The 12,987-nt window shown below is 37.2% G+C and overlaps 1 protein-coding gene across 1 annotated transcript in view; it reads left to right on the top strand.

The window, feature by feature from the left end:
• LOC149078779 (uncharacterized) overlaps positions 1 to 12,987 on the top strand; it is a 46,605-nt gene that overhangs the window by 22,710 nt on the left and 10,908 nt on the right. Inside the window, exon 2 of the mRNA XM_089240886.1 lies at positions 8,042 to 9,511. Coding sequence (XP_089097012.1) covers positions 8,089 to 9,511 — 1,423 coding nt within the window. The 5' untranslated portion in view covers positions 8,042 to 8,088. The remainder of the gene's footprint in view (positions 1 to 8,041; positions 9,512 to 12,987) is intronic.

The following is a 12,987-nucleotide window of genomic DNA, read 5'->3' on the forward strand; positions in this document are numbered from 1 at the left end:
TTCATCAATTTTGAGATTGAATAAAATTTTTCATTATTTTATTTATTTATTTATTTATGAAATATGTTGGCCTTTCAAAGGCATATGTAAAAGGATGCGGTGAATTTACACATAGATGTTTTGTAACATTTGACAAGAAATCGGAGATCGTGGGGGAATTAACAAGAGCGGAGTGGAGCTTGCTCCATTCAACTATGGTATTAGGAAAGAAACTGTATTTAAAACAGTCTGTAGAGGCAAAAATAGGTTTTACATTTTTTTGGGTAGTCAAGTCTATTGAAAACATAAGAAGGCTTTGTCAGAATACCGGATGTATAGAAATTTAAATGACCAATAATAGTCTTATGAAGCAGCGGTTCTCAACCGGTGCTCCGTGTGGACTCCCAGAGGTAATTTTGGAAAAATTATCCCTCTCAACAATTCTGAAATGGATTTCTTCATTGAGGTTTTTTTTCTTGTCACCTGTTTTAGAGGTAACTATATAACTAACTCTAACTATGTAAGAGTTTTTGTAGGCGTAATATTTGAAGTAATTCCACGTCATTCGAAAACTTTTTTGCAATTAAAAGTACAGTATGTTTCTAAACTCAACGGTCACCAAGAACGGTCTACTGTGCAAACAATTTGGGACAGCCTGTATGTTTGGAACGTGAAACGCGCATTCTTACATCGTACAAGTGATTTTAATTTCCAATGTACCTACAAAACCTCTATTTGGCATGGCTGAAAATTGCAGGCTTAAAATTTGTATTTATGTGGATATAGGACCCCCTAACTCTTCTCAACAGACCGAATAACCATAGCAATCGTAAAAAAAAAAAAACCACCCTAAATGATGGTCAATCATGCCAACCATGTGTGTCTGTGTGCAGGGGGTCAATCGCAGAGTGTTTACGCGTAATTTTCGGAAGCACTTCCCGTAACAGAGGAGCACCCACGAAGATCTCTTCCGATACCAGTAATATTTTCTTTTATTTAGGGTCATTGATTCCAGATTTCTAGGAAAAAGGAAGTGGTTGAAATGATAAATAAAATTCCAGCCTTTGGCATGTTTGTGCTCAAAACCACGTGGAAATGATTACCGTGGAAACAAAAAATAGAAAAGAAGAGCGACAGGGAAGAGGGAAAAAGATGGATGTGTCCATCATTAATAATTTAATTTAGTCCATCATTTCCATTTAATTCAGTTCGGTTTTATTTATTTCTTCAACATTTCTAACACGCAAATACGTATGAGTAAAGGGTTAGTAACCCTTTACGTTTAAGGATCTCTCCATTGAAGTTAATCAGTTGAGGTCAAAGCCGGATCGGTGACTTAATTTAATTAAGGTCGGATAATCGTCTTTTATGACGTTTTGAACTGTTCAAAAGAGGAGGAGGAGGATCGAGATGATGATGAAACTGTCTTAAGGGATAATGAAGGTTAATTTCCAATCTCTTCTTTCCTTCTTCTTATCAATAAAAAGAGAAGTTTATTAGAGGAAAGTAAGATAATTAATAACGGAGAAGGAAACGTTTCTTTTTTTCTGTCGAATTTATTGTACACTTGGTCAAACATGATAATAATAACGGCATCGAAGATTCCGCGGAGTTTTGTCGTTATAACCGAGGTGTCATTGGAACCGAAATTGATGTTTAAAACACCTTAAAAATATAATCAGATGCAATCAAATTCATCATGATTGGAGTGGACATATTTCATCGAGGAAAATATCGAAAAATGGGATTATATAAACAAGTGCATGCTTAATTCTAGCCAAAAGTGTTGTCAATTGTCAGCGAAATTGCTAATTATTGCTTACAAACAGCACTTGGCGGTACATAAACCACAGTGAATGTCTTCACGAAATGAAAAAAGTTAAACACACGGCACGTTGTGATGAATATTCATATTTATAAATAGTCATGTGTATTATAATATATACACATAATATAATTTCTAAACAGTGCAAATTATATTCGAATCAAATTCCGATAAAAATTATAAATAAAATTGATTACGTTTAATTATGAATAAAAATAAGCTTCGTTGAGATAAAACACAGAAAAATGGGACATTTTTACCAGTTTTGTAATAAAAGCCAGAAAAATTACAAAGTTCGGAAAGAAACAAAATTATGGGAAAATACGGGAATTTCCCGTTTACGTGACACATATGCTTGAATATCCATCGTCAGGTAACAATAGAATATAACAGACAAACATTCGCTGTTTCCGAACTCTCCAAAAATTAGCTCTCATCCTAACATTCTAATTTTTTTGGGAAAACGCTTTACACAATCTTGGCTTCTCAAGCGCTTTCCTATGGGAAAAATCTCCTTTCTTTAAGGAACATTAGAAAATTTTCTGTTTTACTTTAGACACTTAATTTTTTTTCTCAAATTCCATAAATATTTTTGTACAATTTAACGAGAGCATTTAGCATTTTAGTTCTTGGTTATTTTTTTCCTGGAATTTTAACTTCATCCTCAAGCAGCTTTTTCAAAAATCACTGAAAGTTGCTCTTACTTTGTGCCATAAAATTTCTTTGAATCATTTCAAGCAAGAAATCGTCTCTTTAAAGTATGGAACTCTTTAGCGTTGAGAGACGCGCAAAGTTTCAAGACAATTTGAACAATTTTCAATTTAAACAAGTGGTGTTTGAAATTTTTTTATATTTTTATGACAAGTAACTCAGTTTTGAGAAAAGAGCACTTCAATGAAAAACATTAGCATAAACAGGGTGTGAAGCAAACGAGGATATGACATTTCACTGGCGAACCGTTGATCCTAGAGGTATGCTTCCACTTTGGAAAAAGTTTCCAAATAACATGTAGCACTCAGACATTTCATTCATGTTTTAAGGCGTTGTATAGTTATTAAAACAAAAAAGTTAACTTTTTATACAGTTCCCGTGTGCCCCAAAACCCAGTTAGAAAGTTGTTGTCTCTCCTGATCCAAAAAAGAATTATGTTTTTAAGTGAAATATTCATTGAGATATTTGAATTCGAAAAATGGAGGAATTTCGGGGGACAGCTCTAAATGCGGGAAAACCGTTTTACCCACATTTAGAACTGTTTTTTTTCCAAAAATTCGCTCCGTTTTTGGAATTCGACTATCTCAGTGAATATTGCACTGAGAAAAAATATTTTTTTTTGTTTAGGCATCAAGAGAGATAGAGCAACAACTTTCTAACAGGGTTTTGATGCACACGAGAACTGTATAAGAAGTTAATTTTTTATTTTAATAGAGACCCCTTGAAATACGAATGACAAATCTGAATACTACACGTTAGGGGTCATTCAAGTATTACGTGAGCATCGAGGCGGGGTTTCGGATTTGTTGACTTTTGATGACAAGGGGGGGGGCGACGAGGGGACACCAATTATTACCGTTATAACCAAGATATCGTTTCAACGAAGATCGTTATTACTGAGTTTGATATTGTATGATATTGAATCAGATCTGTACGTGTTATTTCAGGTCATAGTACTGACAGTTGTCCTCAAAGTGTAGGTCGCGGCTGTCAGGAGTATCGCGCAGAGCAGCGGACACCGGTGTGTGTTTATACATTATTTAGAATCAAGCTTTACTCATCTATTTGCACAACTGCTATTGCTATAAGATTGTCGGAGACATATAATCGTTATTAAGATGAGGAAGATATAGATAAATGACCACTAAGGTGAAGGAACTCTGGTTAGATTATCACTAGGGCAAGGGACGAATGTATGACTGATTGCTAAGGCAAGGGAGCCTCGGATAAATGATCACATGGGGGGAAGGAATCTGTGAATAAGTGATCACATGGGGGGGGGGGAAGGAATCTGTGGGTAAGTGATCACATGGGGAAGGAAGCCTCGGATAAATGATGGAAGGGAAAGGATGCTTCGAATACGTAATCATAGAGGTAAGAATATTCCGGATAAGTGACCGCAAGGACAAGGAAGCCTTGGATAAATGATCCCCACAGGTAAGAGATTCCCGGAGAAGTGATCACAAAGGGTGGAAATAAGCTGCAAATAAGTTATCTCAAAAACAAAGAAGCCTCAGATAAGTAATTTCTAGGGCAAGAACGTTTCGGATACATTATCACAGGGGTAAGAATACCTCAGATAAATGATTGCAAGGACAAGGAAGCAAAGGACAAGGAATAAATGATCACCAGGGTAAAAGATTCTCGGATAAGTGATCAAAAGGGGGGAAAGGAAGCTTTGGATTAGTGATCGCAGGACAAAAAAGCTTCGGATAGGTTATCGCAACGACAAGGAAACCTCGGATAGGTGATCGCAAAGACAAGGGAACCTCGGATAGGTGATAACAGATCAAAGACGCCTCAGAGGTTTCAGATAATGTGATGGCTAAGGCGAGGAGTCTTTGAATAAGTGATACGGAGGCAATAAAGTTTCGAGTAAATGATTACTAAGACAAGTAATGATAATCGTATGAGTGATCATCGGGGCAAGGAAGGTACGAGTAAATGAGCGCTAGGGCAAGGAGGACGCGCATAAATGAAAGCTAGTTTAACGGAATGGCCTTTGACAGAAGTTTAAAAATCATTGTAAAGACGGAATTACACAATAAAAGTTTGATAAAAGATCTTTTACAAAACTTTAAAAAAAAAAACATCTAATAAGGTTATTGTGGTAGCATTAGTCCAAAAATAACTTTTCTGAAACTTTTATAGTGTAATCCCGGCCTTACACGTGTTATAGTAAAGTTATATTACAGTTATTACACTTTATAGTAAACTATAACATGTAAACTTGAAATATCATGGAATGAGTTTTCGGTCAAGATTTTTCCCCAAACAAGAAACGTGCTTAAATCCGGGTTTACAAGTCTGTCTATCAAACAAAAAAAAAGAAAAAAGGTAGAAGAGACGACAACGACGTGTCCGTCTTGCATTAGGACATGACGAATATGAGTTACTACTTTGCAAGGAAGATCTTAGCGCGTGGGTTTTCGGGTTCATGGGCAGATAGATGACGATGATGCTGTACGAAGCTAATGGTGGGTGGTGTCCGTGGGGCCCCTCATATTAAGATTCTTAAACAGGCGCCATCAAGCAGCACACACGCACACTTTTTTTTATAACCCACTCGTTCAACTTGTGTATACATAGTGAAATCCTATGGAGATTAATAGATGCTTTAAATGCTCCGGGTCCTCCTCCTATGTAATTATGCTGCTGCTGCTCTGACAGCGTTCGTTTTGGAAGCGTGGGTTTCGGCCGAGGTGAGGGCAGCGATGGGAATAACGTGCTGGCATTCGAGAAACACATCGTCCTTATACGTTTTTTTTAACCCTTCCTCCTCTTTTATCATTTCTTTATGGCTATCTGACGTCGTCAACTTTTTAATATAAATTTATTTAAAAAAATAATTTTGTGCGCAATATTTTGCATTTTCTACCCTGCTTTTACCCAATAAGGTACGATAGCAGCGTAAGATATTTTTTTAAATTCACGAATATACATTCGGAACGAATATACAACTCGGTTATAATGACAGCTCTGCTATAACGTCAATAATTGGTGGCTCCGACTTATTTCCCATAGAGCAGGGTTTCTCAACTTTTCTTAAAACAAAGGACCGGTAAAATACAAATACATTTGTATCGTTTTTTCAACGATAATTATTCGAATTTGAGATGTTTCAAGTCGTGTATACACAGCGTCTTCATAATATAAATTATATTATAAGTATGGTAAAAGTTATAAATATTCATCTCACATGTTTGAGCAATTTTTTCAGCATTTTTAATTATGATTGCCGATTGTTCCTGACAATGCTTTTGATGACAATTGCCGGCGTTCAGTACTTAACCGATTATAATTATTTGAGATCCCAGTTTACCGAATTCTATTATTCTCAGTGAAATATGTATGTGGTCATCAGATCACCTGAATATTTTCTTCGTGAAAAACATTTTTGTTTAGTGGGATTTGTGGCAGCCCTTTATTTCCACATTCTTCGGCAATTTTAGCAATAATTAGCAAAGTTGCACTTAAAGCAATAAATATCAATTTTTGGCAAAATTTAGTAATATTCCGTATTTAGGATCGCGATTTCCTGCATTCTCCTCGATGATGTATTGTGAACCTAAGCATGAGAAGGTATAATTTTATTGGAGCTCATATGGATGTTATCATCAGTTTCAGCGTGTGAATAATTTTATTAAGTCTGTCTCCGGACCACCTATGCCATCGTCACGGACTGCCTAGAGAATAATGTTTATCAACCATGCTTATAACGTCGATGGAAGAGCAACGACCTCGCATATAACGACATTTTTAGAATCTTTCGCTTCTGTTTTTATAGCGTTTTTCTAAAAATTTCTTAGAACTCATCACAATGAGGGAATGTTTGTCTAATATTCTATTATATCAAGATACCTGACAAAAAAAATTTATTAATTATTACATGTTTGACGCTATGATTTGCTTAATGACATTAACCATATACATTCCCGTATTTTCACGTAATTTTCAAATTTTTAATAAAAATCTCCTGATCTCTTCAATGAAACTTACTTCAATTCAAATCTTTGCACTAAAATCAGAGAGAGAGATAATTTACATAATTTACAAATTATATCATAAAGAATGTAATTGTAAATATTTATCTCACATATTTTTCATGATTTTTTTCATGAAATTTTTTTCATGAAATACATTTTTCTTCTCTAAAATCACGATGCAGCACTTTATTTTCCGCACAAGGCTATTTATGCACAATATTCAACGATTTCTATGCCAATTGGCAACATTTTTGGTGAAATGGCAATATCCCGAGATGATCCCGCTGTCCGTATTTTTCTCGCTAAAATATGGAGGGTGTTACTGTTTTCATGCATATTACTTGAGATTCAATCTCATTATATATTTCAAGTTTAAAAGGCCTTGAAAAGTCAGCCCCGGTAGTAACGACACCTCAAATATAACGACAAATTTTCGTAGAATTTACGATGTCGTTACCAAGTTTGTCGTATAATGACATTGATGATTCTGCGAAAATTTGTCTCCATCACCAAGGTTGACGTTAGTAAGACATCTTTTCGGCGGAAAATACAATCCGATGCAATCAAATATTACGTATGTTGTTGATTTTTTCCGATTAGGGGTGACCATGATTGATCGAGCAAAATACAGGAAATTGGATCATAAAAGCGGGACATTGATAATTATGACCAAAAAAATCGACAAAATTGTCTATTACTGCGTATTGTAAACCCTTGTGAACAATAAAGTGCTACATCAAGCCTGCAGTGATTTAAAATGTATTTTACGTTGAAAAAGGTGAACATTTCAAATATGTGAAATGAATATTTATCGTTATAACTATCATAATTCATAAATTATGCAAATTACACAGTAATACCTCGATCTAACGGTACTCTGCAGAGCCAGGAAAATATATCGTTGTAGAGGGATTATCGTTATTTCTAGAAGCAGCAGTTTAAACATTAGAGTATAGACAGTTTTGAACAAGACTTAGAAAAAATACCGTTGTAGAGGGATTTATCATTGTATCGTTGTGGTTTGGTTTCACTGTATCTTTTCATTCCTGATTTTAGTGAATTTTATGAATTGAAGTAGGCCTAAGCTCGGTTGGAAAGGAGGGATGTTTTTACAAAAAAAGTGAAAAGTTTAAAATGCTTAGCAAATATGGGAAGGTCCCGTACACGGGTAATTTTAATGAACAAGTTGAAACGTAAAAAAAGTAATAATATATATATTTTTTCAATGTCAGGTTTTAATACAACAACAAACGTTCATTCTCTTAATATTCTGGACTGGAATTTCCTGGGAGAACGCCACGAAATCGAAAGCAAAAGCGACCAACAAAATGTGTCGTTATATCCGAACTTTTTTTGTGGTATTTTCGTAGACGTTATAAACAAGATTCATCAAAATTATTCTCTATCGGAATCGTTCCAGACCACCAATTAATGACGCTATAGCCAAGGTGTCGTTATAACTGAGTTTGGCTGTATTTGCCTTCTTTTAAGTGTGCTTTATTCTCCACCGTTATTAATAGATTCTTGTTTTTGTTTACAGAAAATATTTTCTAATGGGATGAACTTAATCGCTTGGAGTGAATACTGATGTACGCCGTCTTTGAGGAAGTGGTTGGCCATCATGTTCCGTCCTACAGTGATGTCCGAGAATGTAGCCAAAAAGGGGACGGACCACTGGCAAAGATTCCGGTGACTCTGGAGGACAAACAGCGGGACAGTGAAGCGATATACTCTCACTATGCGCCTTGCGGAGCGTCGCCAGCATTCACGAGGAAAGGGTTGAAGCGGAGTAAATTATACTACCAGCGGAACCATTCTACTGAGAAACTGGACTCATCCTGTGGTGGAAAGACTGGGGATAGCAACATGTCCGCCGTCGATCATCCGACGAACCCGTTGCTGGAAACCATCAGCTCCCTTACGTACGATCCGTGTGATGATTCGGATGATTACTGTGACCTGGCTGGTCCCGGCGACGACAGTGTCTACGGTGAAAGTTGTGATTCTGCAGAGAAGAAAGATAGGAAGCCGGAGAATCCTGACCACCATCACCGGCATGGCGATGGGGAATCGATCGGTTACGCTGGCTCCAATTCGATCGACAGCGGATACAAAAGCTTCTGTCCGACTCCGGAGATGCCGGATCCATCAGTATACAGTCCGAATTCACCCAGCAGACAAACCGAATCTAGCAATTCGTACTCCAGCTACGAGCTTCAGACCTCCAATGCAGTTGATGGCGATGGCGAAAAAAGCAAAACTTCCACATCAGGTAAAAACTCTCCATCTTCCAGGCCAGCATCATCCACCCTCCCACGTAAACATAGTATTAGAAGGCAAGAGTCAAATCTATACGAGGTGAATTTAGATCACCTTATGTACTTGAGACAGTCGCTCTTGAGTGCTATACAGAAATGTGAGGCCTCCAGTTCGCTGACTTCCTCCGAGAAGGATATCGAAGGGTCAATGAAAGATTCGGCAAAGTTAAGCAGGAAAGGATCCTACCTCCAGCTGAAAAAATCGAAAGATTGCATGAGAGCAGGTTCAAGCGCAACGTTGGACAAGAACCACAAGTCATCTTCGCCGCAATCCCCGTCTTCCAATGTCTATACGTATCAGAAAACTGTCAGGTTCGATACGGACGTAAAGGTATCTAATTTGAACAGTGATAATGGCAAGAACAGAAGCGATTCAGAAAACGGTGCGAGTACGAACCTTCCGGCAAGCAATACTGCTTCCAAGAAAAAAGAGAAAGAGCCCCCTTCCCCGAGCGTTAGGTCGCAATCAAAGTCAATACTCAAGGATCCCCTGTGCGAGAACCTGAGGTCGAAACTACAATCTGGGAACGCCGATTGCACTCTCGAAGAAGAGATTGATTCTCTGTTGTATGGCAGGGCTGAATTCTATGACTTGGAGAGCGTCAACGACTTTCCGTGTAGTTACGTCACCATGATCGAAGAAAAGTACAGGAGTGGCAAGCCGAGTATCGCCAAAGTTCGGAAACTCAAAGGTCAGTTTCTATTGCTTCCCCCTATTTTCTGTGCATGAATTGAAATATATTTCACTGAAACACATAGACAAACTTGTATTGGACCCATAGGTTCAACTTCCCTAATATATTTGCCGTTATCTCCATAATACCTATGGCACCCTTTCCCAATAACCTTACGCCCTTGTTTTGAGCTGTAACTACATTCCCTAATACATTGACATTTCATGCTAATAAGTAATACTATCTTTGATAATGCCTATTAATTCAGGGTGTCCCAGGAATCGACCTCTAAAATGGAAAAAGTGATAATACACGTCAAGACAAACAATTTTTGCAAAAGAAGAGTCACAATCCACTTATTCGAGGAGTACGTGAGTCACCTCTCTTCGGAAGTTGCCAAAATATGGCAACCTTCCCCACTCTTAGGGTTACTATAGGACCTCTTTTAGGGACGATGTATATAGTACCTCTCTTCTATACTTATTTTACGTTTTTTTTCTCTCTCTCTTTTTGGAGGCAGTGGCTTAAATTTCATGTCAACGAACGATATAAAAAGGCATTTGTGGCTCCAAGTTCCATCGGAAAAATTGTACTATCTCACCTCATTTTAAGGGAAGGGTTCTAGGAGAACCTCTATATATATATATATCTCTCTACCGATTTCAAATAAAAAATGGGTAACTTTAAATGGTTATGAAATTATGAGGTACATACGTATAGGTATTTGACACAATACGTAAGACGGGCAATACAGACACACATAAATACTCCAAGAAAACTACTTTTACTGAATGTCCCATTTCTTGAACTGCAAGCTATGTGGAAAAGTTTTTTATCACCCATTCAAACTTATCAAGGGCTTAACAAAGTGAAAAACAGTTCAGGTGTGAACCAAATTTGTGTTAGAAGATAAGAACAGCCTTTTTCCGTCTTTTACGAGTGTTAGCGACCTTTTTTTTTCGGTGTTGGCATCTAACGTAGTTTTAAAAAAAATTATGTGTTTTTCCTCAGACCCTAATTTAATTACCACATGCGTAAAATTTGGGCGCTAATGCCAATGGTACAACTTCGAGGCGCAAATGCGAGCCGATCTCCCCGTTAAAAAGTCTCGCCACAGACAGCAACAAACCTACAACGGTGCAATTATTAAATCATTACACTTCACTCGTAGCTAGAAAAATTGATGGCAGATGGCAGCACTACACATAAAAAGCATTAAGCAGAAACAAACCTCTCGTTAGGATCACAACACGTGCACGCACATTCAGGGATGTACAAATTCGTTGAAAATTCTGTAGAGGAATTTGTACAAAGTGTATGTACGGTTAAGAAGTAGTCTCTATGATACCTAGGAAATCATTGAGCATTGAAAAAATCCTCTTCTTCAGGTCATACCAGAGGATACCGGCCAGAGCTGTTAAATATGAAAAGAGGAATGCTCAAGTGAAGTCACCACATGATTAATGCAGTACCTTCTATACGCACACTCATTTCGACTGGGTTGCCAACTCAAATTAGTAAAGCTATGCAAATGATCCTATCTAACAACATCCTCCTAACCCGAACACGGTCGGCCGCTCTGTGTCAACGAAGAGACATAAGCGCAAGGCAGTAGCGGGGAGGGGGGGAGGGGACTTCGGGGTGTGGTTCGCCCCCCCCCTCAAAATGACCGAAAAAGGGAAAAATATGGCCAAATCTATTGCTTTATCACTTTGGTCCCCCCCGCCCCGAACGAAATTTGTGGCAACGGACCTGTATAAGCGGGTGTTTCAATAGCACGAAAAAGCAGGTAAATTTTGCCCAATAATACTCAGAAAAATCCCCAATTAAAAAGGCAAATACAAGGGAAATATAAAATTTTTCCTGCATTTTCCTTGGATTTGCCTTTTTTGTTGGTGTTTTTCTAGGTGTTACAATAACACTCGGAAATATTCTGAAAAAAATTACGCGGTAGGAATTGATAACTATATGCGACATATTTGTGCTTGAAATAACATCCCATGCTACGAAGTTTATCTCCACTATAATGGATTTTTGCGTTTTTCCATTTGTTATGTGTGAAAAAATAAAAATTATTTTTATTATCTTTACTTATCTTTAAAAAACAACACATTACACACACATACACAGTTATATGAAAAACACCATAAACCACGTTGGTGTTGGGCTAATCCTATCGTTGATGTTCATTTTTTTGGGGACCAAATATTTTTCAGTGGAATTATTATCCAGGTTCATTTGGTTCCGAGTAAAAACATCATTAAAATGAATTTTTGTTATTTTTGGTTTAAAACTTCTCGTTTACTTTCTTGTTCATACTTACACACACACGGCTCTCTTCTTTCAAGTATACGGTTCGATAGCCTTTGGCCCTAACTTCCCTTAACCAGAACTAGCACTCAGTGGGGTAATTCTATGCCATTAGAACAGCAGTCTGTCTGATATGGACTAGGTACTTTTTTGTGGGGTGGAGGAAAGGAAAAGACACATACTCTATATCTCTCTCTTACAGGCTAAATTTTTTTTTTTTTAGTTTTTCCTTTTTTAGTCTCTGGCCGAGCTCGGTATTGTTTACAGACGTTCAGCAAATATTTACTTTGGAGGAGTCATCGGCCTCAGTCAGAATTTCGAAGGCCCTATTTAGACAGACCAGAATGTTATGCTAAAAACTAGGCACGCAGAGATAAATACAGACGAATTCCTCGATTCCTTGAACTTGGAAAGTGTTGTCATTGCCATGATCAATTTTTTTATATCTTTCTATCTCTCGTAAGGTTGAAGAATTGTGTTGATTATTATTTTGAACTTTAAAATTTTACTTACATACGGGAAACTGCTCTACTCTCTCTTTAAGCAGGTGAGGGTGGTCAATGATTATCGAATGTTTGGGCTCGCAAGTCCCATGGAGAGGTTTTTGTGACTAAACATCCTCCACAGTGAAGGTCGTGGCCGGCATTGTTCTCAGACACAGATCTGCAACAATTGCGAACACATAAACACAGGAATCGCCTTCAATAGACCCGGGGCCTGGTATAAAATTAATAGCGGAGGCTCCCGTCGGGGGAGTTTTCATGTTTTATCGTGGTGTCTGTCAATGGGGCCCAGAATTAAACAGGCGCACTCAAATTATTGAAGGCTTTCACTGCTTTTGAAATTCTTTCAAAAATCCTGAATAGTCATCAATTCCAGAATGATTTCTCTCATTAATTTTGGGATTATTTCTCTCATTCAATTATTTTTTTGTCAATTTCTGAATTTTCATTAGTGTTCAAATTATTTCTTCTATTAATCGAAATTTTCATTATTTTTCTGGAATTATTTCATTAATTTCTAGTGTTCACTACTTCTGGAATTATTTTATTTCATTTCAAATTTTCATTACTTCTGGAATTATTTTCTTACGTTAGTTAAAAAAAATTTCATCCATTTGAGATTTTAATTGATTTTTGTGACATTTTCATCTAGTTGTGAGTTAATTTTTTGGTACGGACATT

Source organism: Pholcus phalangioides, unplaced genomic scaffold, assembly GCF_987345545.1.
Source record: "Pholcus phalangioides strain wild (caught in Gottingen) unplaced genomic scaffold, Ppha-v1.0 ptg000013l_1, whole genome shotgun sequence".
Lineage (NCBI taxonomy): Eukaryota > Metazoa > Arthropoda > Arachnida > Araneae > Pholcidae > Pholcus > Pholcus phalangioides.